Here is a 26,722-nt window from a genome sequence, read left to right on the forward strand (position 1 = left end):
AGCTCAACGTGCAAAAAACCGAGGCCCTCCTGATTGGCTCACGTCAGCGCCTCCGCACCTCAGGCGCTGACACCATCAGCATCCAAGGCTGCACTCTCCACCTCTCAAAGCCAGTCAGGAACCTCGGCGTTTTGTTCGACCCTGAGCTGTCCTTTCTCCCTCACATCCGCACCACAACTGGCACCGCCTTCCATCACCTCCGGAATATCGCCAGATTACGGCACTACCTCACCCCTCACGCTGCTGAAACCCTGGTTCACGCCTTTGTCACCTCAAGGCTGGACTATGGGAACTCTCTCCTCGCCGGCCTTCCCGCCACCTCCCTCCACAAGCTGCAGGTCATTCAGAACTCTGCAGCTCGTGTACTGTCCCGCACCAGGACCACATCACTCCCACCCTCGCTCGCCTCCACTGGCTCCCCATCCCCCAGAGGATTGATTTCAAGATCCTCATCCTCACCTACAAGGCCATTCACGGCCTTGCTCCCTCCTACCTCTCCAACCTACTATCCCCCTACCTACCTGCCCGTACCCTCCGTTCCTCTGGCTCCGGTCTGCTCCACGTCCCCCGCCCCAACCGCCCTACTATCGGTGGTCGGGCCTTCAGCCTCTCAGCCCCGAGGCTCTGGAACTCCATCCCCCAGTGCCTTCGCCGCCTCCTCCCTTTCCTCCTTCAAGGCCGGTCTCAAAACCTTTCTCTTTGACCGTGCCTTCAGCTCCCCTCTCGACTCTCTTCCTCCTCCTCGCTCCCTCCCTTCCCTCCCCTCACCCTGACCATTTCCCCTCCTCTCTCCCTCCCTTCCCTCCCCTCACCCTGACCATTTCCCCCCTGCTCGGGTCATGACCCAACTGTGCAGCGCCTTGGGACGTCCTCCTGACGTGAAAGGCGCTCTATAAATAGAATCTTGTTGTTGTTGTTGTTGTAAAAACATGAGGATTCTCACTTTATAAAAACATGGAAGGATTTTAAACTCTGCCTGACCTATATTTTGGTGCAGTTCTTTAAAATGGTGAGAGGCACAGATAATAACAATAATAATCAGAATAATAATCCTTGCATTTGATATAGCACTTTTTATGTTATTGAGACATTAACTGTAAATCTTGTGGGTGAAACACGGCAGCCAATTGTGCACAGCAGTGTTCCATAAACAGTTGTGGATTGAGTGACCAAATTATTATCAGGTGTGTGGAGTAAGGAAACTTGCCCAAGGTTTCACCCTGCTGGAAATCGAGCCCAGGTCTCTTGCTTGCGAGGCGAGTGCTCTAACCACTGAGCTACAGGATCTCCATTTACAGATCATGTAAACGTTTGCCTGACATTTGATGCAGACAGACTACAGAGGCAAATATCGGTTTAAAATTAAAAAAGCCTCATGTGAGATGAGAGCACTGAAGGCACTCCCGCCTAGACACAGTATTGAATATTTATATATAAGACTTAGAAAATGCAGCTAATGCTGTAACAATTAACTTCTTCAAGCACTCAGCGACACTACCCCGCTTGGAGGGCGCAAAATAAATGCAAGTTGTTGTTAAAACTGTTAAATATCTGCTCGAGATTTGAGGTTGCGTGAATAGGGATATACTGATGCAATCAAATATTCTATAGAATACAGTGGTTTCTGTGTTGCTGGGGTAATAATGTCTGTGGAAGGGAGCAAGTTAGAGTTGAATAGCAGAGATGTGAAAATGCTGAATATTCTGGAGTTTTGTTTGATTACCTTTGAATATCAAGAATAAATTTGTGATTTATGGGTTCAAATCCCGCATCGGGACATAGTCTGAGATTACACTCCAATGCAGTGCTGGGGATACCATCTTAGACTATGTGAGTTCAGGTGTCCCACAAACAGGAATGAAGTGAACAACCAGTTTTATTTGGGGGATTGCTGACTAGGACACCAGGAGAAACTCCCTTCTCTTTTTCAATAGTCATGGCATCTTTAACATCCGCCTGAACAGATGTGACTTTGGCTTAACATTTCATCCAAAGGATGACACCTCCAATAATCAGCTCCCTCTCAGCACTGCACTTGAGTGTCATTTTAGGCAATCTGAATTAAACATTCCAACGGCTGACTTAATCTACAAGATTGTGACTCAGAGGCGAGAGAGAGCTAGCAACCGAGCCAGGCTGACACAACTGATCTACCAACTGAGTCAAGCTGACACAACTCAGCCAGGCTAACACAATCTAAAAGAGAGAAAATTCCTTCTCCACCCCCCTGGTCTTTATACAACAACAACAAGATTACATTTGTATAGCGCCTTTCATGTCAGGAGGACGTCCCCTTAATGTAGAATTAAGTCTTGAGTGGAGTCTGATTTGTAGTATTTCTGAAGGAGATTCCTTAATCCCTGTTAGATTTTCCACTAGTCTGCACTGCTCTGGAAGCAGAGTGAGTATATAGGATATCCTGACGTGAAAGGCATTGTACTAAATGCAAGATTATTATTATATAAACCCTCTATTATTAAGAGTACAAGGATTATTATTATAATAATATATTATTATAATAAAGAATCATGCATGAAAGTGTAGTTTATACACTGAATATTTACCTATACCATTTGGGTGAATTGCTGGCGGATTAATGGCGATGCACAAACCTCTGCTATCTTTTTAAAAAGGCACACATTTTTAATAATAAAAATTTAAACTTTACGATCTCTTAAGCACAGGAGTAAGGATCTCCCATTTCAGGGATATCAAGATAGACAGACTGAGGCAAACCATATTGAAGACTCGTGCATCAAACACCAGTACTCTTCCATGAAGCAGTCTTCTTTCTCACAATGACAAAATGAGAAACGTTTTGTTACCCTGCTGGCTGACATTGCTCTACTATAATGCCACATGACATACCTTAGAAGATGATGGGCTTGAACAAGGTCTCTCCTTCTCTTTAACATCCACCTGAACAGGCAAACAGGTGTCTGGTTGGCAAACCTGCTTCTGCTGACTGCCTCGGGTACTGCCACTGTACTTGTGCTTTGAAGCGTGCGTGGGATCACATTGTGCGGATATTTGTGTGTATGGTTTCAAAGAAGAATCCGAAGTCAATTGTTCACGGGAGTAATGCACTGAATAATCTGCCGATGGATAGGATGTTTGGAAAGCATTTCTGCAGGAATCACTTTGTTTGCATAAATGCTGCCTAAAAAAGTATAATTATTTTTTTTTTAAAAATTCTTAATTGGGCAAGGGTAAAATAAACACAAGAAACACTTCATCATTCCTTAGTTAATACCTGTAACTAGCTTCATCCCTCCTTTAAATAACTAATCAGTCTTTTTCTTGTAGACGTTTTACAGGAATACTGACATTCTATTCATAATCCAACAAAATATAAAATGTGCATTTCTATATTATTCAAAAATGAAAAACTTGCTTAAAAGCCTGCTCTTTCAAATCTTGAAATTTTTTTTTAAAAATCCAATTTGCTCCCCTGCCCCCTTCACTCCAGCCGGGTAGAGGAATTGCATTTGTTTCTGTCCCACAACTGCAGAGCTGCCAATTAGGGATTCTTCATGCTTGACCTTAGATAGTAAGTGACTCACAACATTTCTACATTTTTGATTTTGGGTGGAAGGAGTATCACAGATGATCCTATTCTCACCAACATCCACACGGGTATATTTTCTAGCAAGGGCCATGGGATTATCAGTAGGAGGGAACCCGGGTTGATCCAGAAACAGCTGATGGTATCTAGTTGAGCCATCTGTTGCATCACAACTTCACTTATCCAAATACCTTTGAAACTAAAAGGGTGTCCATAACTCCAAGTGTTAGCATTATACAAATAAAAAACACAGAAATGGTAAAAAAAAATTCTATGAAGCAATATGACTTCAGACAAGAGTAAACTTCAAACTTAAAATTAAATTGCAGCATTATGTACAGCCTAAGTAATCCACAAATTTCTGTAAAAGGCTTGCTTGTGGGAGTGTTAACAGTCCACAGTAGATCTGTGTTATAAGCGAGGCAGTATTGTAAGCCCGCTATAATTATAGTGAGTTATTATAGCGGGCTTACACTCACTCCACTTTACAGTAAATCCTTTGGCGCTACAAAACATCTCATTGAAGTGATAAGGTGTTATACCAAACACAAGGATTAATAGAATTATTATTCATAATGCCCTGCGATAGAGCACTTCCTCGCTTATAGCACGTATCTACTATGGAACCATGCTTACCGTAACACTCCCACAAGTGAGCTCTTTACAGAATCGTAATAGTAACACAGCTGTGGATTACTTAGGTACACCGTAGGTGATTTTATTACAAAACTACTCTTAATCTCTTTCCTTCACATCTACAATAGGGTCAGAACTGCATTCTACTGATCATCATTCAGTAAAGCTATATACCATTCTGTATTATAGATTGTAGTGTGGGGTGTTATTCTTTTTGAATGTTTTTAGTCAGTTCATCTAAACCTAACCAATGAGTATAGTATTAGTAATACTAACTCAATTCACATTCAAGACTGTATTGTGACAGTGTGTTCTGTGAATCGCTTTGGGACGTCCTCCCGACGTGAAAAGCGCTATATAATAATAATAATCCTTGCATTTGATATAGCGCTTTTCACGTTGGGAGGATGTCCCAAAGCGCTTCACAGAATATACTGTAAAGTGAATTGACTGTATATTTGTGGGCGAACGCGGCAGCCAATTGCGCACAGCAATGTCCCACAAACAGTCGTAGATTGAAAATGATCAATTTATTATTGTTTTGGGTTTTTTGGAGGGATTATTATTAGGCGTGTGGAGAAAGGAAAGTTGCCCAAGGTTTCGCCCTGTCTGGAATTGAACTCAGGTCTCTCGCTAACTAACAAAATTAACTTAGTATAGACTCGATGGGCCAAATGGCATTCTTCTGAACTATACATTTCTATGATGCTGTAATCAAATAAAATGTGGAATAATGAATCATACTCACTTATGTATTACATGGGGTTCTTGAACAAATGGATAGCAAGTCATCAAGTAACCAGGCACTGTGACAGATGAGGAAGGTTCAGGCCACTGGACTCCCACTTCTGTCAACCTTTGTTTTGGCACGAATGGCTCAACTTCAGCCGATAATGTGGTCCCCTGTAAAAGATCAGGTTATATTATATACTTATTTTATTGACAAGAAGAAAGGACTGGAGAGTTGGCTTCTTCAAAAAGTTATCAAAAACAGAACAAATATTCAAGTCAGGTTTAATGTATAGATCGCCCACCTTTGACTCCTCTCCTGTCTAACTCGTCATTATCTCCCCAAATATCACTGACATCTGCAAATGCCAATCTGCCAATAACACATTTGGCTTGGCTTAATCATTAGCACTGGAACTTGCTCCCACAATCCCTCCACCTTGCCCCCTCCCTCCCCACTTTCAAATCCCGCCTAAAGACCTTCCTTTTTGATCATGCTTACGGTCACCTCCCCTCTCCCTCTCCCCTGGCTCAGTGTCAAGACTCCGCCACTGTCAAGTGCTCCGGGAGGCTACCCCACGTGAAGGGCACTATATAATGCAAGTTGTTGTTGTAGCACTTTCAGTAGCTACAATGTAGTTAACATCTCAAATCAGCGCTCCAGCCTGTCAGACCCAAATCCAGGGTCAAAATCCCCAAACTTCAACGATACCAGACATATTGTACAAAATGTAAAAAAATTTTGATTTAAGGAACATTACTGTAGATCAGTGGTAATAAATGTTTCGTGATTGAATATTTCTTGATTTATGGCACTGATGGCAAAACCTTTTCAGTTGGTCACTAAAATAAACGTTTCTTGAATTTTTCTCGTTTAATTGAATTTTTCCTGATTTATGGCTTAAATCTATGTTATTTTGTTATTTCTAAGATTATTTTGTTGGCCAACCAAAAAGGCTAGTTACCATGGCTATATGGATCAATATATTCACTTAATTGAGATCAGTAATTTCAATGAATCTCCAATAGAGAACATACTCAACTTACCTCACTCACTCTTTTCAAACTTTGTGGTAATCAATAGTAGGCCAAGCCTTGGCCTTCAAGTAAGTTTCTCAAAAAAAAAATGTTTTACAATTCTTGAAATCCTCCACTGTAGGTATGACACTTCCCTGATATAGCAATCAATAACGTAGAAATGTCAAGTGCTTCAAAGCCATTTATTGTAAAGTATTTACTTTGACCAATCGGGTATCTGACACATGTGGTAACCTATCACCATCTTTAGAGTATCCAAACCAGACAGAATTCCACATATGTATCCACCTATACATGGAAATTGATGTGTCTGGGATGTAATGCACACAATCTCCCTGGGGGCGGGTGCACTCTGCTTACCTAATTCCATACAGTTTTTGTCACAGGTTGACAAGAGTCGAGACTTGGGTGGCGACCCCAGAGTCTATGAGTTGGAGTATTGCTGGAGTCAAACAAACTAAAACTGCATGGATTGCATCTAGAGAAACGTCTGGCAACCTTCCTGCTGCTTGTCTGGCTGGCACCGTTAGAGCTTTGGGTCTGAGTGAAAATAATCTGTGCTCCCAGTGACCAGTTCGCCCCTCCAAATTCTGCTAATCAGCCAGACTGGCTGGTCTATCATCAGCAGTGCCACGGGATCCCGAGAACTGGATTACTAAGTCGCCATAGAGGATTGGCTCGACTCCGACATTCCATTGCCAAGCACATCATTTTGGAGCTAAACTCCAAGGAGACCTTAATGTTCTAGAAGTTCAAATCAAACACTGTGTACCAGCCCTACTCAGCATCGACTGCTTAATCCACGTCCTCATGTGAGGGGCTTTTCAAATAGATGCGTCTGCTGTTAGCTGACTCCTCCTCCTGGAAGCTTGGACGGTGTCCTCCTTGCAACCACTTCTCCAATTATTACAAATCTACCTCACTGCTGGGTCCTGGACTTCACATATGGGCTGAAGCAATCCCTCTGCTGCAGGAACTTGGAATCATGAGAACTGTTTTCACATTCGTCTTCTGAAGTTAGTTAACCTGCATTGGCACCTTGCTGTTCTTGAAGTGCTCATTGGCTCCTGATCAGCACGTCCTTAGGATCAATATAATAATTTTTGCATTATACTTGATATAGCGCCTTACCGTGTAGCTTAGTGATTAGAGCACTCATCTCGCAAACGAGAGGACCTGGGTTTGATTCCTGGGCAGGGCAAAATGTTGAGCAAGTTTCCTTACTCCACACGTCTCTGCTTACCTAGCTGTAAGTAGGAACCTGGTTGTCAGTTGATTGGTGGATCGCTTTTCTGGGGAAATTATTTTTTCTAAAAACAATATTATCTGGTCACTCAATTCATGACTGCTTGTGGGACTCTGCTGTGCGCAATTGGCTGTCGCGTTTCCCCCACAAAATACACAGTCAATTCACTTAACAGTATATTGTGTGAAGCCCTTTGAGATTTCTCGAAGACTTGATAACACGCTATATTAAATGCAAGGATTATTATATTATCATCAAGTCTTTGAGATGTCTCAAAGAATATACTGTAAAGTGAATTGTATGTATATTTTGTGGCAAAATATTTTGTGGGCAGTATTTAAGCAGAATATCACTACAACCCCTAGATATCTATAAGAATCAACAAGTGTCATGAATGGCCTATTATCTTCCAATTTATACTCTCAATGTTCCCTCTTGAACCATAATACTGCCATAATATTTGGGTTATTGAGTCTCCATTGAGTCTCACTGTTCCCGTTGTTCAAGATGAGCATGAGATCCCCAGATGAGTCCGCAAACAGCACTATATCATCTGCAAATACAAAGACTGGAATTCTGTCAGGAATGCCTGGAACAGAGTCCTTCTCGTTGCTATCAAATAAATCATCAAATGAGCTGGAGACAGGAATTTTGGCCAAGACATAGAGAGAAACTCCATTCTCTTTTCGCAGAGTACAATGGATTCTTTAACGTCCACTTGAACAGGTAGACAAGAGTTTAGTTTAACATCTCATGTAAAGGATGACAAATCTCCCTCAGATTACATTGGAGTGCTAGCCTTGACTTTGACCTAAAGTTCAAACGATGCCCATTAAAGTAGCACTAGTGGGATTTGTACCCACAATCTTCTGAGAGATTCCAGAAGCAAGACTACCACCAACTCTCCTCTTGGCTCACTTTGCATAAAGTGAAAGTATAACTTTGCAAAAAATAAATTAAGGAAATATATAATTTCACATTTAATTCAAGTGCAATTGATCATAAATTTAACATCTGATTTTAATTGCCCACAAATATACGGTCAATTCACTTTACAGTCTATTCTGTGAAGCGCTTTGAGATGTCGAGAAGACGTGAAAAGCGCTATATCAAATGCGAGGATTATTATTATTATTATTAAGTGAATAAAAATGCAATAAAAATGTTCCAAGTTTGAATAGCGTCTAGACCAGCGTTGTCAAACCATGGAGCCACAAGCTACCTGGGACTCATGAAGGGTCTCGGTGTGGCTCACAGCCACCTCAACTTCAGCAGAAAGTATGCATCTCAGATAATTCCTGCTGACAATTTGCATACAGAGATGTGTGCAGGCTATTTAAACATGTTATATATATGTGATACAAATTTCTCTAGTTAGGCTTTCAATTATTCAGTTGAAATACTCTTCTAAAATAATACTCGTCTGAAAACCCTTTCCTGTGTTCACTCAGCATATCTGTGAATCAACATTTTCTGCAATCACTTTCATCAAAGGAAAATACAGATTTCTCCTGAAAAACAAATGTTTGGCGGTAGAACTACGCATTGTGGTTGTGCAATTGTTTTCATCGAATTTTCAGAAATTGGTTAAGAAAACCAACGGTCATATCTCACATTAATGTGCTGTTTTGTTTTTATACTGCTAATATTTGTTTATGTTTTGTTGCTGTCTATGTGGTATTCTTGATGTTGCCTTTGCTGGAAAAGAGTACAACATGCTTATAAATAAATCTTTGGGAGGAAATTCTGTGACTTGTTTAATTTTTCAACTGGTGTGGCTCACACTGATGTTCATGACCTACTCATGGGACCGTACTGTAAGCTGCCGAAGCTGCAAAATGGAAAGCATCAAGCTGAAGGCCATCAAAGTGAATGACCTCAGGACATGCATACACAAACTTGCAAGGAAAAAGGCGATGTCAAACACCAACTTGCCATAACAAAAGGCAAAGTATTAACTGGATCAAACACAGTAAACTGACTGAAACTGGACTCAGATCATTCGAGTCCAGGGCAGAAAAAAACAAGCACTTATATGGTCAATGAAAGACTCACAAATAATTAGCGGAGGATGGGGAAAAGGGGTTACAAAAGCTTGAGTGAGCAGCAGCAGGGGAGAGATTGTGCCTGTGGCAGAGGAGTGACCTGTCTAAGCTAAGAACTACAAGCAACATCGATGAGTAGTTACTCCAGGTCTCCCAGGGTAAGAATCTTGATTGAAGTGAACCCTGAATCATCTTCTGCAGTTTTATGTGTTTTATAACTGTTGTAACCGTCATTTTGGTCAGCAATAAATAATATCTATTTTACCGTATTTTGTCACTGTTCAAATATCTTACCTCAGGGTGAAGAATTGGAACGAGTTGAGGACTAAATACCTTTGCCACAAAACCCTACAGTACAAATCTGGTTGGACAGTTATACTACTACATGTTTTTAATGACCACTAGTGCTTCATTAATGGGCATTGTTTGACAGAAGACAAATGGTCCAACTGTAGGTCATTTTTTGTCACAATAACATGATTGATGACACCTCATCACATCATTTTTTTTGAAAAGCTTTTAAAAAAAATTAATTCACATCTGTAAGTCAATATTACAGTTTCTGTGTTGAACATTGGTCAGGGTCGGCAATGAGATAACCAGGCAAAGTAAGTGATATCAAAGTTGAGACAAACAGAAGACGGCTTTAATTTTCACAAAACAAACAGAAGTTAAATGGATTAGAGTAACAAAGTTCATTTTCAGGACAAACAATTTAGACCGTGATTATATTCGATTTAGAAGCAAAGCAGGTCAGTTTAGTTCCATCCCAGGTCCACGCCCGCCTACCCCTCCAGCATATTACGCAAAATTGTGGAGTCCTGTAGCTCAGTAGTTAGAGCACTCGCTTTGCAAGTGAGAGACCTGAGTTCAATTCCAGGCAGCGCGAAACCTTGGGCAAGTTTCCTTACTCCACACAGAGCCTAATAATAATCCCTCCAAAACCCAAAACAATAATAAATTGGTCATTTTCAATCTACGACTGTTTGTGGGACATTGCTGTGCGCAATTGGCTGCTGCGTTCGCCCACAAATATACAGCCAATTCACTTTACAGTGTGTTCTGTGAAGCGCTTTGGGACGTCCTCCCGACGTGAAAAGCGCTATATCAAATGCAAGGATTATTATTATAAGCAACCAACCAAATATTGCACTTCTGAGAAAACCTGCTCCAGTGGATTCCAGGATTATTGGAAATTGCTTGAAACCACGATAATAAAAGAGCTTATTGAGCTCTTTTATTATCCTGGTCATTTACTTTTTAACTTGCCACCACAACTCAATGAACAATCTCCACAAAACAATCTATGTTATCTATCAGCACATTTGTTCCATCTTACAATAAAAGGTTAACTGATAAGTACAAATTATATTAGATTTTAAAGTAAATGTAACATAGATAGACTGATGGGAGCACAAATCGCAGTGAAACGCACAAACACAGAAATGACTGCCACGGTTGTATTTGTAAGACGGTCAATATACAGTATTTTGGAAATATGGCAAAGCCTAAGAAGAATAAAACAACCAAGGACAATACACAGATATGAACACAAAGTCACTTGTTCAATGGTTGTTTGTGGGATTATTGCTGTGCGTAACTGTGATCTTGCGTTTGCCTAATAACATTTCACAGTAAAACATGTGAAGTGCTTTCGAGACGTCCTTCTGACATGATAAGGTGCTGTACCAAATGCAAGATTATTATTATTAACATCTCATCAGAGTTTAAAATCAACCTTTGGGTTTATGTATATATCTCGCTGTGCACAAACTGGAGGTCGGGTTTTCCCACAAAATAAGATGAGTCAATTCATTTTACGGTAATATCCTGTGAAGCACTTTGAGATGCATCGACGACGAGATAAGGCGCTATATCAAATGCATAGATTATTATTCTGGTGTAAAGAAAGTAAAGAATAAACAAAACTGAGGGGAAAATAAGAGCCAAGTCAGTGGTGGCTCAGGAAGCAAACAACATAACATATTCAGTCACCACCCACCCACAAAGTTACTCCGTCTCAGGCCCTCAGCTCCCTGTGTGTGTGTGTGTGTGTGTGTCTGTGGGTGTGTCTGTCTGTCTGTGTCTGTCTATGTATGTCTGTCTCTGTGTGTATGTGTGTCTGTGTGTGTCTGTCTATGTCTGTCTGTGTGTATCTGTGTGTGTACGTGTGTCTGTCTGTGTGTGTACGTGTGTTTGTGTGTGTCTGTCTGTGTACGTGTGTATGTCTGTGTGTATGTCTGTGTACGTGTGTGTCTGTCTGTGTGTGTGTGTCTGTGTGTGTGTCTATCTGTGTGTGTCTGTGTGTGTGTCTGTCTGTATGTGTGTGTCTGTCTGTCTGTCTATGTGTGTTTGTGTCTGTGTCTGTCTGTCTGTGTCTGTCTGTGTGTGTCTGTCTGTGTGTGTCTGTGTGTGTCTGTGTGTGTGTCTCTGTCTGTTTGTGTCTGTGTGTGTGTGTCTGTGTGTGTGTCTGTCTGTGTGTGTGTCTGTCTGTGTGTGTGTCTGTCTGTGTGTGTCTGTCTGTGTGTGTGTGTGTGTGTGTGTGTGTGTCTGTCTGTGTGTGTCTGTGTGTGTGTCTGTGTGTGTATGTGTGTGTGTATGTGTGTGTGTCTGTGTGTCTGTGTGTGTGTCTGTCTGAGTGTGTGTGTATGTGTGTGTGTCTGTGTGTGTGTATGTCTGTGTGTGTCTGTGTGTGTGTGTGTGTCTGTGTCTGTGTGTGTCTGTGTCTGTGTGTGTGTGTCTGTCACACACCAACAACAATCACAATAATGTTGGTATTTGCTGTGACCGGTTGTCAAGCGCTTGAGGCTAAAAACTCCAGATCGACCTCAATCCTCGGGACCTGGGATCAGGCCCTGCAGTGTGGGAGCAGCGGGCAGTCAGTTACGGTGTACCCCGCCCTGTGCTCTCGTCTCCGGGTAAAAACCTCCTTATATATCTTTTAAATATATCTATATATTTTAAACCGCGACTGACAAACACTGGAGGCCACAGCGGCTGCCGGGCCCCCGCCCCCTGAGCGGGCCCCCGGCCCCCGAGCGGGCCCCCGGCCCCCGCCGGGCCCCCGGTCCCCCTGAGCGGGCCTCCGGCCCCCCGCCGGGCCCCCGGGCCCCCTGAGCGGGCCCCCGGCCCCCTGAGCGGGCCCCCGGCCCCCCGAGCGGGCCCCCGGCCCCCCGCCGGGCCCCCGGTCCCCCTGAGCGGGCCTCCGGCCCCCGCCGGGCCCCCGGGCCCCCTGAGCGGGCCCCCGGCCCCCTGAGCGGGCCCCCGGCCCCCCGAGCGGGCCCCCGGCCCCCGCCGGGCCCCCGGTCCCCCTGAGCGGGCCTCCGGCCCCCTGAGCGGGCCCCCCGGGCCCCCTGGCCCCCCGCCGGGCCTCCGGCCCCCCGAGCGGGCGAGTGTTTTACCTTTGGTTGGCCAGTGCTTCTCCTCTCGGACATGGCGAGTGGCGGCGAGAGGTTGCCTTGAAGCGGCCTCGGACACACCATCTGCGCGTGTCACAACAACATGACCCGCTCCAGCAGCTGCCGCTCCTGCTGCCGGGCCCGGGCCCGGGGTCACACCCACACCCGCCGCTCCCCCCTCCCCGACAAGCCGAGCCGAGCGCTTGGCCACAACCCACACCGCACGTTTCGTAGCCCAAAGTGCACCAAACAGCAGCCCAAAAAGTAGCCCAATATGACGTGTCGCCTCCCTCGCGGTGGGGGGGGGGGGGGGGGTAAGCAGCGGAGTGGACGGTTTAACTCGGGGCTTTTTTTTTTCGGACACGATGTAAGGAAAGGTCTTCTCAAAGGAAAGGGACCACAGCACGTGTGGTGGGTTTAAGTTTAAATAGATTATTTTTTTTTAAAAAAATTGGCACCCGCCCAAAGCCGTTTTTCACGCCTAAACCCCGCCCAAATTGGGCGTGAACTCGCCCAATCTGACTGCATTGGTTGATGTCGGTCTGTTGCCTCCACCCACACACACTCCAGGCGGCCCCGCGGATCAGACAGAGAAAGTACACGTCGTTTTATTGCCTTTATTTTGCCAAAAGTACCAATTTTTATTTTTTAATTTCCTTTAAATCATTTTTATCTTTCAAACGATTAAATTATTTTGTCTTTATTTGATTAAAATCCGTTTTTTTTTCATTTATTATGCCCGATGTTACGGTTTCCTTTTGCATTTTGTCTACCTTTCTTCTCCTTATATTTTTCTGTGCCACTTTTGGCAACATTTGGAAAACACATTTATTTCTCGCACTAAAGCAAACGATATAACACTATTGAGTATCAGTTTGGCTCCGAGTTAGAAGATTATAATAATAATAATCCTTGCATTTGATATAGTGCCTTGTCACGTCTTCGAGATGTCTCAAAGCGCTTCACAGAATATACTATGAAGTGAATTGACCGTATATTTTGTGGGTGAAACGCGGCGACCAATTGTGCAAAGCAGTGCCCCACAAACAGTTGTGGATTTAGTGATCAAATTTTTTTTAAGGGATCATTGCCCCCGAAAAAACGATCTGCCAATCAACTAACAACCGGGTTCCTAGAGGTAAGCAGTGGCGTGAGGAGTAAGGAAACTTGCTCAAGGTTGTGGGTTCATGCCCCACGTCAGAACTTGAGCTAAACAGTTCTATAGGCTGCCAGTTCAGTGCAATATTGGGGGGTTGAGGTGAGGTCCTTTGGAAGAGACGTTAAACTGCCTGTTAAGATGAATATTAAAGATCCCATGGAACTTTGAAAATATATTGTTTTGGAAATCTTTGCATACGTCAGGTTGTCTCAGAACTTCACAAAATAATAATTACAATAATTCTAGCATTTGATATAACGCCTTATCGGGTCTTCGAGATGTCTCAAAGCACTTCACAGAATATACTGTAAAGTGAATTGACTATATAATTTGGGAGCGAAAAGCGGCAGTCAATTGAGCGAGATGGGGGACGTGAAGCAAGCCAGAGTAGTTGAGCAGAGGGAGCGGGCAGGATGGTGGGGGGTTAGGAGGTTGCAGAGGTAGGGGGGAGCAAGACCATGGAGGGCTTTGAAGGTGAGGACCAGGATCTTGAACTGTATCCTCCGTGGGATGGGAACCCAGTGGAGTCGAGCGAAGATGGGGGTGACAGAGTCACAGAGTAGATACTGTGCGGGAGAGGACTCGGGCTGCAGAGTTCTGGATGATCTGCAGCCATGGAGGGAGGAGTATGGGAGGCCAACAAGCAGGGAGTTTGCACAGTCAAGCCTCGATGTAATGAAAACATGTATTGGCGGAGGGGCCTTCTGCCACTCTGCACCCACTCTCTAGAACTCCATCCCGCAGTCCCTCTCTCTCGCCCCCCTCCCTCTCCACCTTCAAGACCCACCTCCAGACCCTCCTCTTCGACCGTGCTTTCGATCTCCCTGCTTCCTCCCCTGCCCTCCACCCTCCCCAACCCGGGTCCGTAACTCTGTCCGGGGCCTTGAGACGTCCTCCCAACGTGAAAGGTGCTATACAAATGTAATTTTGTTGTTGTTGTTATATAAGGGTTTCAGGTGCCTGTGGTGTGAGACAGTGTCGGAGCAGGCCACGTTTGGAGGTGGGGAAAGGCAGAGCGGGTCACGGCACAGATGTGGAGTAGAAAGGATAGTCGAGGGTCAAGCAAGACCCCAAGGTTCTGGACTGGCTCAGTGAGGTGGAGTGTGCAACCATGGATGGTGATGCTGTCAGCACCTGAGGTGTGGAGGCGCTGATGGGAGCCAATCAGGGGAGCCTCGGTCTTGTTGATGTTCAACTGGCCGGTGGGTTAAAAAACCCACCCTCGATCTTTCCAACCTCACAAACTTTAAACCAATCTCAAACCTGCCCTTCCTGGCCAAAGTTTTGGAACGCATGGTTGCCAATCAACTTTGCATAAACCTGTCCTTCCACTCCTTACTCGAATCCCTCCAGTCTGGTTTTCGCTCTGCCCACAGGACAAACAGCGCTCGTCAAAATAGCAAATAATGTCCTCTCTCTGTGTGACCAGGGCTCCCTCTGCCTGCTCACTCTCCTCGACCTCTCCGACGGGTTTGACAGTCGATCACGTCATCCTCCTCCGACTCTCCTCCCTCAATCATTTATTGGGACCATGGTTCGAGTCCTACTTCATGCCTCCCTACATTTCCAGCTTGCTCACACCCCACTCCACCACCCGATGCCTCTGCTTGGCCGGCTCCTGCCTCCTGTTCATCACCTACCCCCTCCGCTCCACCATCAGCGGCCCTGCTTTCAGTCACTACACCACAAAGCTCTGGAACTCTCTGCCCCAATGCCTCCACCTTGCCCCTTCCCTCCCCACTTTCAAATTCCACCTAAAGACCTTCCTGTAGCTTCCTGTAGTTCGTGGAGTCCTGTAGTTCAGTGGTTAGAGCACTCGCTTTGCAAGCAAGAGACCCGAGTTCAATTCCAGGCAGAGGGCGAAACCTTGGGCAAGTTTCCTTACTCCACACAGAGCCTAATAATAATCCCTCCAAAACCAAAAACAATAATAAAAAAAAATTGGTCATTTTCAATCTACGACTGTTTGTGGGACATTGCTGTGCGCAATTGGCCGCCGCGTTCGCCCACAAATATACAGTCAATTCACTTTAGTGTGTTCTGTGAAGCGCTTTGGGACGTCCCCCCGACGTGAAAAGCGCTATATCAAATGCAAGGATTATTATTATTATTTTTGATCGTGCTTACGCTTACCTCCCCCTCCCACTGGCTCAGGGTCAGACTCCGTAATCTTCAAGGCTGAGACTGATAGATTTTTAAAAAATAGAGGGATTAGGGGATATAGGGATAGGGCAGGTAATTAGAGTTAGGTCTGAAGATCAGCCATGATCTTATCAAATGGCGGGGCAGGTTGAAGGGGCCAAATGGCCTACTCCTGCTCCTAATTCTTATGTTCTCTCCGGGACGCTACTCGGTATGAAGGGCGCTATGTAAATGCAAATTATTGTAGGCAAAAAGATAAGTTTCTAGTACCTGCCATCCACTGTGAAGACTCAAACCTATGCTTGCCTGATTCATATTACCACTTCTGACTCCCTTACTTGTGGGCTAAGTTAAGTCTCCTTGGAGCTGAACTGGCTTTCCAAAGTGACATGAGTGGCAACAGAATGTCAGAATCAAATCAAGCTTTGTGGCAGTCCTACTTTTCCGATTCCAGACAGGTCAGCAGCATTCAAAGAGAACCTAGGTCTAAGATATACAGTAAAGTGGAGTAATTGGGTATTTTGCAAGCAAATTTTGTGGCAAATGTGGCCATCAATTTATGCACGATAATGTCCCATAAACAGCCATAGTGAATGACCAATTTTATTTGAGGGATTGTTGTCCAGGACAGAATTTCTTTTCGAAGAGCCCTGAGATCTTTAATCCCACCTCAACAGGTAGATGGGACCTCAGTTTAACATCTCATCCAAAGTATGGCACATCCAACAATGCAGTATATCTCCAGCACTACATTGGAGTATCAGCATAGACTACATGAGTTCCAAGTTCTCACACAGGGCTTGAAACCACAATCTTCTAACCAGGGAGGTCCAAACTTTGTCTACCACTGGCCGGATTCCCAATTAGAAAAAGGTCTGCGGGCCTCATAAACATTTACACAGCACCATTTTTATGTTGAAAATATATCGCAAAGCACTAGATACTGTCAGCTGGGCACCTGAGCTGGGGTTGGGAGCTGAGGGCGGTGAGATGGGGACGGGAAAAGATGACCAAAAGCGTGGTCAGTTAGGTCTTGACTCAATAATTCTCTTCTCCCCCCCTCCCCACTTTCTTGCCTTTTCTATCTCCATATCAGGTGCACAGTTCACTATCTGCAGCCACAGGAGCCAGAAGTTGCTTTGGACGCAGTGGATAAGGAGACGTGCTTTCCTGAAAAACATGCTTTGAAATATTGATCCTTGCATTTGACATAGTTCTTCACAACTTCTCAACATCTCAAAAGCTCTTTACAGAATATCAATAAAAATAAGTCACTCATATTTGCGGATGAAACACGGAAGCCAATTGCGCACACCTGTGTCCCACCAACAGTCATGGATTGAGTGACTTATTTTTATTGAGCAAAACTTTTTGTGCGGGGATTATTATCCCCAGAGAAGTGATCTGCCAATCAACTAACAACCAGGTTCCTACTTACCGCTGGGTAAACAGAGGTGTGTGGAGTAAGCAAACCTGCCTAACCTTTCACCCTGCCCGGAATCAAACCCAGGTCTCTCGCTTGTGATGTGAGTACTCTAATCACTGAGCTACAGGACTCCATTGTTAGGATTTGGCTGTTTATAGTTACGATTTGGCTGCCATAGTATGCTCTACTTACTGTATGTCCCTGTAGCATAACTAGAGCAAAAAAAGGAAAACAATTCCCGCTGAGAATTTTGCTCTGATACAATAGGTTTCAAATAGTGTATGTAGACCAGAGGAAAGACCTAACCAAAACCCAATTCAGTCCATTTATTTCTGGGCTATCAACTGTTGTCGTTTTTACCTCCTTTTCATCCACTAAAACAATTAAAACTCCACCTCCAATAGATTTTAAAATGGGTTATAAATATTTCCACTCGCTTTGCAATAAACACTATTTTGCATTCTTTATAGTTTATTTCAATTAATTCAAAGCACATGTATGGAATCTTAAACGATCATTATAAAAAAACATGTAGAAATCGGGCAATTACGACAGGGATGGGAGAAAGAAAACATGCAACATTTAGTCCAAACCAGTTTTAACAAGTGAATACTGCACAAAAGCAGTACAAAAAGCTAGACGCTGTACACATATTCTACCAATAATTTCCCTCAGGAATAATTAGAGGCATAAACCAACACAATCTTTTAAAAAAAAATCACACATAAGAGGTGCATTTAACTTTATTCACAACAGAAACCAGCGAAAGAGAAGACAAGAGAAAAATCCACATAAAAATAAACAGAAGCCATGGTCATTTCCTAGTGGAAGAAAACATCATTATGACTGCTAGTACAATTTCTTTTTTTAATAAATAGTCTAAACCCACTGTATCACAATGAGCTCTATTGCTGTTTAGAATACAGCTCATACACAGCTTTGAATGATTTTGTACAATTTTATGTATTCACTGAATACTAGAATATTTACAAAGTCCCAGAAGATTCCAGAAGAGTAAGTGAGATTTATTTGTCTTGGTCTTTTGGAAGAGGTCTTCGGAAAAGCAGAATATGCGGCTCTAAAAATAAAAACAAAAATGTCAATATAAATGTCATATAGCTCTGCAACTATTTAGTATACATTTTAACTAAAAGGGTTGCTGAACGTAGAACAAAAGAACTCTTAAAGTAATGACTGGCTATGAGCACACTTTGTACAGTCCTTCCACGATTCATTTTTAAAGAATAGGAAATATCTTGATTTCAATGATTATTTTTTCCATTCCTAAAGACTCATCAATTCAGGTCTTCCAAGTAATTTCTGTTCCAAAGCTCAAACTGGCACCAATCTTTAGCAGGGATGCTAATACGATGGATGTTGCAAACATTGTATACTGAATGGAACATGGATATTTGATTTCCCCTCCCCCACAAATGATAGAAATTAGACCTTATCCAATGCCCCAAATCTTTCTACAAACTTCAATTTTGGAGATAGCAGTATTAAGAAACAGCTGAACAACTAAAAGCATTAATTTACATAATTACAAAATTTGGCTACAGAAATAGTGGAAGAAACTTAACAGTTGCTAGGTATTTTGACGGCATGCGTTGCTTCGTCTAATGGCTCTTATCGTTTTTGGTCACTATACCTGGTTCGTGCATCATATAATGGACCCATCCCAGAGACTGTTGAACACCCAGTTTTCGCCACTCATCTTCAGACATAAGATGAGTCTTTGGTACTTGCTTTGCAAGTTCTTTGGGTAACATAACATGCCTGTTAAAGAAACAAAATTAAAACAAAATCAACATCTGTAAGAGTCCAAACTGAGCCCAAACATTCCTTATATTTGAAAATATGACAATGAAATAATAATTCTTTCCATTTAACATACCGCCTCACATCGCAGGAATTTACTGAAGTGCAGCGACTCTATTTTTTAGGCCAACACAGCAGCCAGCTTTGTGTACAGTAATGTTCTACAAACAGCCATGACGTGGATAACCAATTTTATTTGGGGATTGTTGGCCAGCAAACCAGGAGGAACTCCCTTTTCTTTTCGATGGTGCCATCCACCTGACCATCAATTTTAATATCTCATCAGAAGGGTGGCACCTTTGATAATGCACCACATCCCCAGCACTGCAAGAGTGTCAAGACTAGACTAAATGATACTTATCTTCATAGGTAAAACCAAAGGAATAAACAATCTTCCTTTAATCATTCTCAATATGTGTGAAATATATGAAAGCCTCCAGAGAAGGATGCAGATGATTCAGAATATAATGCTAGATGAACATACAAATATTATCCTCAGGTCATTGCCTGGCGAATGTTATTAAAGCTTTTTTTCATAGCTGCATATGAAACAGCTGTAAAATGTGTAGAACAAACTAACTGGTGTAGGAGGATTCTACCCAGAAGGTAATAATAATTTGCATTCCAGAATTTAGTCAAGATTGCCTTTGACACTCCCCATAACAAGAGGTTTATAAATTGGGATTGTAAAACCTTTAAGCGAAAGGTTTCTGGAATTCTGAAAGATCTGCAACCTTGTACTCCAATAAAAGTATGTTGTAATCCAGGTCTACAATTTTGCTGATAGTAAATTGAAAATATTCTCAAACCTGTAACCACAGAACGCAGCGCTTGTAGTATAAACTATACTTTTTTTCCCCCCAAAAGAAGCCCCATTTCGACTTGAAACTAGCTTGAGACCTTAGTCATCCTACACATCTAACAAATGATGGTGGGAAGAAAGACAAGAGAATGAGCGTGAAAAACACCCTGCCTAACTGACGTAATTCACCAAATATATGCAGTCCTAGCAGGGCTGCAATCAGTTCCAAATGGCTGGTGTGTCAACAATCCTTGGGATTCATTGCTTTTGAAAATTCTTGCATTTATCACATTGCTGAGTCATCTCAAAAAAGTTTGGATAATTGCGAAGGGGCCACTATCTGAGGAACATTCAACTGCAGGACATCAGTGTGCGTATTGGACAATGGGGCATTAAGGTATTTTCCCAAGTATGTGCAGAAACATATCCCAAGATCATGCCTTACTGAAGCTCCAAATGCAATTTTTCATATTTGACACAAGAGTCCTGGTCTGCTCCCCACAAGAGACTTCTATGCAGCCTGCTGTTCAGTAAGAGTATACATGAGAACATGCTAAGATGTGCTATTTAGTATGGATAACATACAAGCACGTCATAAAGCCAAAGAAAGCAGGCTGAATGGTGCACTCTGAATTGATAAGCTATGTGCAACCATGAAATTAAACCCAATACTTTTTGTGGGCTAGACAAATTACATTATGAAAACAGGTACCAGCTGAGCTTGTGTTAGCATTTTGCTGAGAAATCAGTTCCAGCTGATCGAGAAATCTGTAATGTGGATTTATTTTTAAAACAAAAACTTAAAATAAGGGAAGCAGCACAAATGCAATGTAGATCCTCAAATGAGTTGCCAAATGCAGAGCAGCGCCACACAAAACAGTTTGGGTGGCATATACATATGACATGAAGAATAAAATTAAATTATTCCTTCATTTAAATGTGCTATGTATATATCCCTTTGGCAACATCATCCTCCATAGGCATAGGGTCTACTTTCAAATGTATGCAGATGACATCCATCCTCTACTCTTGATTCCAGGACCATTCTGACCATTTGGCTCCCAAATGTCAATAATCCTTGCATTTTGATATCAACTCCTGGATGAGTTCTAACTCTTTACAGGTCAATGTTGACAAGATTGAGGCCCTTTGATAAGCTCCAGCTCAGGGAGCTTGTGTGGAACCTCTTAAATGTCTTGTTTTAACTCGAACTGTTCTTCAAACTGTACACTAACCACTGAAACATCACCCATTTCTGCTACGCCCCCCACAATCCTGACCTCTAGGCTCAATTTATTCGCCAACTATTTCTTCAACCTCCATTTCCTTCCCAAGGTCCTGGAACTAGTTGTCACTTCCTAGCTCCGTTCCTTCCTATCCTGCCACTTTCTCAACAAACCCCTCCAATCGGGTTTCCATGCCGCCAAAACACATACAGCCTTGGTCAAAGTGACTAATGACATTTTGACCACCTGTGACCAGGGCTCCCTGTCTCCTTTGACACAGTCAACCATTCTATACACCTCTGCTACCTCTCCTCTCAACTTTCATGGTCCTGTCCTTGACTGGTTCACATCCTACCTTTTATACTGCCTGCACAAACATCTTCTCCCCCAACCCGCGCACTGTCTTGTGTGGTTTTCCTCGGGTGTCTGCCCTTGGTCCTTTCCAACATCTACATGCTCCCTCTTGGTGACATAGACATGGGGTCAACTTCCACATGTATACGGATGACACCCAACTCTATTTCTCTGTCTCCACCCTCCAATCCAGGACCACAGCTGTCCTGACAGAATGTCAGTCAGACATGAAGTCCTGGACGAGAGCTAACTTTCTCCAGGTGAACGTCAACAAGACCGAGGCCCTCCTGATTGGTTCCCATCAGCACCTTCACACTTCCGACGCTGGCAGCATCACCATCCAAGGATGAACACTCTACATCACTGAGCCAGTCCAGAACTTGGCGTCTTATTTCACCCTCAACTGTCCTTACATCCATATAGCTCGTTTCACAGCAGCAGGCTTCTCAAAGACCTTATCAATGCTGGATGGGTACCCACACTGATGGGGGGAGCAGTTTGAAGATTCTAGTCTTTAAGAATTCAACACCCAAATGTCCTGGTAGCCCAGTCTAACCCAACAGTCTCCCAATATAGGAAACACAAGGCGACGTCACATCACCCATTGCTCCACCTTTCCAGAATTCCTCCACCTTATCCCCTTCATAATATGCTGTCAGGCACGTATCCCCCCGACACAGCCCCTCAGATCAGGCTCCCAGTCAGTTTGAAGCATTTTGAGACATGGTCCCGAGGTGAATATCGCTTTGCAAATCTCAATTGGCAGCGTGTGATTTTATTGAATAAACTAATCCAAATTATAAAACATCAGTGCTGTCATGTAAATAACAGCATTTATCAAAACGATAAATTATTGAGACGATCAGTCACCAAAAGCACAAGGGAACAAAGCACAAATCCAAAGTATACAGTCAAATATAAAGTCAATTCATTTTACAGTATAAACAAAACCCAAAATATTGCCGATGCCGAAAACCTGAAACAAAAACAGAAGTTGTTGGGAACATACAGCAGGTCAGGCAGCATCTATGGAGAAAGGAAAGCGAGTCTACGCTTCGGGACTACGACCCTTGGTCAGACCTCATCTTTTCGGGTCCATGACCCTTCTGACCCAGGGTCGTGGACCCAAAACGTTGACTCACTTTCCTTTCTCCATAGATGCTGCCTGACCTGTTTGAGTGTTCCCAGCCACTTCTATTTTTGTTTCACTTTACAGCATATTCTGTGAGGCGCTTTGAGACGTCCAGAAGACGTGAAAAGCACTCTAACAAACGCAAGGATCACCATTATTGAAGTCCAGCGGGACCGCACTGTATGGTGGTTCAATATGAACTAATAATCTAAAATGGACTTGACTTTATGGTCCCACAGAAGCCCTGAAACGTTCTTCAGCATTTGCCAGTCGAAAACTGGTAGAAAGCAATCAACAATCTCTCGCTCTCTGGCTGTTTCCTCTCCTCACCCCCGGCCCCACTCTCTTCTCGTCCCCTCGCTCCCGCCTCGCTCTCTCCCTGTGCTTAACTCTGGCGATGGGGGCTCTTTCTCTCGCGGCCGTTACTGCTTTGAGCTGAGTTGAATCAACACGAAGTTGCAATGATTAAATAAAAGAAAACGGAAGGGGGAAGAATACACCGAACTTGTGCATGTTACAGCCGTTAGGAGGCCGGCAAAACACGCTGCAACAAGCCTCGTGTGGAGGAGGATGATGGCGGTGCCGGAGACCTCGCCCCCAAGCCGCCCGGGGAGGAAGGGGTGAGGGGGGAGGGAGGGAGGAAGGGGGAGGGAGGGGGGGAGGGAGGAGGCGGCGGCTCCTTTTCACAACAGTTTTGCGGTCGGTAACGACTGCCGTTGCGAAATTTCACGGCGCCCACCAAGCAAAAAAAAAGTTCATGACACCAACCAAACCGAATCGCTCATACCTCACAAACTCGCTCTTCACTATTTATTGACAAACATTTCACACACATGTATATTGTGGAACAACATACTTTATCCTCCCCCCCCCTCCCCGCCCCCCAATACACACAGACAGATCGCTCTGACGTGCGCGGTTAAAGCTGGATTTAAAACCATATAAAGCACAATTTAAAACCATATCATCTTAAATGACCGTTTCCCCTACTTCCGCTCCTTTTTTAAGGCAAGCGAACTCTTACCTATACTCGTACTCATCGTCGAAGTACTTGTCCGAGTAGTAGATCTGTTTGTGAGACATGTCCGCCCGCCCTCCCGTTCTTCTCCCCGTGTGAAGGCGCCGACTGAGAGCCACACGGCACTAACTGCGTGCGCTGCAAACCGAGAATCCTCGGGCAGATCAAACCCCAACCGCCTTCTGGGAGGAGGTGGGGGGAGGGGTGGGGGGAGCGGAGAGACACCCACGCGCGCCTGTTTGAATCGCACCGCGCGCTCTCTGATTGGACCGTTCGGAGAAGGGCTCGGCTCACGCGCGTCCAGTTTGAAATCGCCTCCACTATCGCGCATGCGCACTCTCCTTTGGCGACAACGTGGGTCCCCTTTCGCTTCCCTTCCCCGCCGTGCGCGCGCGCGCGCTCTTTCTCTCTCTCTCTCTCTGCCATTGGCCACGTGAAGAGGGCTTCTCCGCGAGATAGTTTGAATCGCTCTCCGCGCGCTCTGATTGAAGCACGCCCTCCCGACCGTTAGATGTAGCTCCTCCCCTCAGAGCGAGAGAGACCAATGATGCAGGATTGAGCGAGTTTGTGTGGCCCTGTGCTTTGGGCGGGTTTGTGGTTGGTGCGGCCCTGAGGTTTGGGCGGGTTTGTGCGGCCCTGTGGTTGGTGCGGCCCTGAGGTTTGGGTGGGTTTGTGCGGCCCTGTGGCTAATTTTTTTTCAAAAAAATGAAACCTACAAAACCATTTTTTTTCCGCTCCATCTTCCCCCCTTGAAGATTTTTTTTTACACAAACACACACACCGTTTCAGAAGCACGAACCTGAATCGTCCACTCTGCTGTAACCACAGGGAGGCGAGGCACAGTATCAGGCTACTTTTGGGCTGGTGTTTGGTGGACTTTGGGCTACAAACGTGTTTTTAACTTCTGGCAAAACCCTCCCCGAGACAACAACAGCAACAAGATTTCATTTATATGACCATTGCATCCCCCCCGAGCAGGGGGAATGCAATGGTCAAGGCAGGATCCAATATTAGCTTTCAAGAGGGCATCAGACAGATATCTAAAAAGGGCGGGGGGGAAAGGGCAGGGAAATGGGATTGAATGGGTTGCTCGTTCAAAGAACAGACTCTCAATGGGGCTGAATGGCCTTCTTGTGTGCTGTAAATGTCTGGTTCTATACCAGGGGTGTCAAACTTATCGGGTTGAGTTCACCGCCCCAATCTGCGGGATAATGCCATCCACCTGACCGCTCCCGGTCCCCGCGTGCGCACTATGGCTGCCGCTTTGACCCGAGCCCCCTCACCCCCTCCCTCCCTCCCCCCTCCTCTCTCCCCCCAAACCCTCCCCCCTCTGCATCTCTCCCGCTCTCTCCTCCTCTCTCTCCGTCCCTCTCGTCTTCTATCCCCACTTGACCCTCCCACAACCTCCCTCTGTTCCAGCCTGGGAATCCTCCGCCGGGCTCACCGCGGCACTCGGCGTTGGCTGTCCAGCAGCAGCCACACCGACTGCCCCATTCCCCACCACACTCGCCAGCCACCCCGGACACAGACCCGGGGAGTCAACCTCTCCTCCCTCATCCCCATCCCCATCCCCCCCACCCCTGCCTCACAACCGGGACCCCCCTCCCCTCCCACACACCCTTCTGTCAACCGCTCCCTCCACATCGGACTGCAAAATGTCCGCTCCCTCTGCAACAAGGCCCTGGTCATCAACGATCTCATCCTTGATGAGAACGTTGATATCATGGCCTTGACAGAAACGTGGCTCACCCCAGGCGACACCTTCCCCCTCACGGAGGCCACGCCACCCGGCTACACCTCCCACCACATCCCCCGCCCCAACCGCCGTGGCGGTGGTGTTGCCCTTATCTCAAGGACACCACTTGCCCTATCCCCCTACTCCACTGGCTCTTTCCCCTCCTTTGAGCACCTCACCCTCTCCCACCCCTCATTCCTCTCCCTTAAAATCCTCCTCCTCTACCGGCCCCCTAAAACCTCTCCCACCTTCATCTCTGACATTTCAACACTCCTCACATCTCTTTGCCTCTCCTCTGATCGCCTCATCATCCTGGGCGACTTTAACCTACACTTCACCCCCTCCTGCTCCATCTCCACAGACTTCTCTTCCCTGCTCTCCTCACTCAACCTTTCCCTACACATAAACTCCCCCACTCACAGTCACGGCCACCCACTCGATTTGGTGATCACCCGGGGCCTCAGTGTCTCGGATGTCACTATTACCGACAAGGCCATCTCCGACCACTACTTCATCTCCTTCACCACCTCCACCCCCCTCCCCACCTCCACCAGACCCACCACCATCTTCTACCGCCCTTGGAAGAAGTTACCCCCACAATCCCTAACCGATGCCTTGGAGTCCTCTGAACTCCTCTCCCTCTGGCCTTCAACCCTCACCGACCCCTCTTCTCCTCTCTCCCTCCTCCACAATACCCTCTCCTCCACACTCGATACTCTTGCCCCCATCACTTCCCGCACTGTCTCCTACTCCCGCTCCTCCCCCTGGTACACCACCCACCTCCGCTCACTGAAAAGCCAGGTGCGGGCTGCTGAACGCACCTGTGTCAAATCTGGCCTAACGGTCCACCGACAAATCTGGCTGGACCTCCTCAAAATTTACCGCTCCACTCTAGCCTCGGCCAAGTCGTCCTTCTACTCCAGGATAATCCTGGAGGCGAAGAACAACCCCAGGCTACTGTTTTCCACCACATCCCGACTCCTCCGTCCCCCCGCCACCCCGCGCAGGTCATCTCCTCCAACCTTCACTGCGAGGAGATGCTGGATTTCCTTGAATCCAAGATCAAGGGAATCCGCTCCGCGGTCACTTCCCCTCCAACTTCCACCCACCACCCACCCCTTCCCTCCCACACTCCGACTCCTACCCATCCTCCCCTACACACCTTCGTACCCGTTTCCCCACCCTCTGTCACTGAACTCATCCTATCCCTAAAACCAACCACCTGCTCCCTTGACCCCATCCCCACTCCA

The 26,722-nt window shown here is 45.2% G+C and overlaps 2 protein-coding genes across 2 annotated transcripts in view; both read right to left on the reverse strand.

Annotated features, from left to right (window-relative positions):
- The window catches only part of LOC103182844 (selenocysteine insertion sequence-binding protein 2), a 54,090-nt gene extending 41,270 nt beyond the window's left edge, over positions 1-12,820 (reverse strand). The window contains exons 1-3 of the mRNA XM_007900001.2: positions 12,661-12,820; positions 4,950-5,104; positions 2,869-3,160 (exon numbers count right to left, since the gene is read on the reverse strand). Coding sequence (XP_007898192.1) covers positions 2,869-3,160; positions 4,950-5,104; positions 12,661-12,741 — 528 coding nt within the window. The 5' untranslated portion in view covers positions 12,742-12,820. The remainder of the gene's footprint in view (positions 1-2,868; positions 3,161-4,949; positions 5,105-12,660) is intronic.
- Positions 12,821-18,089: 5,269 nt separating this feature from the next.
- On the reverse strand, positions 18,090-23,915 carry LOC103182843 (cyclin-dependent kinases regulatory subunit 2). Its single transcript, XM_007900000.1, has 3 exons — positions 23,744-23,915; positions 19,036-19,163; positions 18,090-18,462 (listed from the first exon to the last, which is right to left on the reverse strand). Exons 1-3 carry the CDS (start codon positions 23,800-23,802, stop codon positions 18,410-18,412), a joined length of 240 nt encoding a protein of 79 aa, XP_007898191.1. The 5' UTR covers positions 23,803-23,915; the 3' UTR covers positions 18,090-18,409.
- Between the last annotated feature and the right edge of the window lie 2,807 nt (positions 23,916-26,722).

The sequence above is a fragment of the Callorhinchus milii genome, unplaced genomic scaffold, assembly GCF_018977255.1.
Source record: "Callorhinchus milii isolate IMCB2004 unplaced genomic scaffold, IMCB_Cmil_1.0 Scaffold1, whole genome shotgun sequence".
Taxonomy (NCBI): domain Eukaryota; kingdom Metazoa; phylum Chordata; class Chondrichthyes; order Chimaeriformes; family Callorhinchidae; genus Callorhinchus; species Callorhinchus milii.

What these genes read in the sequence shown, in the direction of transcription:
- LOC103182843 (XM_007900000.1), bottom strand. Translation starts at nt 23,802, where the DNA reads ATGTCTCACAAACAGATCTACTACTCGGACAAGTACTTCGACGATGAG. An exon ending in GACGATGAGTACGAGTATAG is followed by an intron (nt 19,164 to 23,743) that starts GTAAGAGTTCGC and finishes TTTCTTTAACAG; the next exon opens with GCATGTTATGTTACCCAAAG. An exon ending in TTATATGATGCACGAACCAG is followed by an intron (nt 18,463 to 19,035) that starts GTATAGTGACCA and finishes TTTTATTTTTAG; the next exon opens with AGCCGCATATTCTGCTTTTC.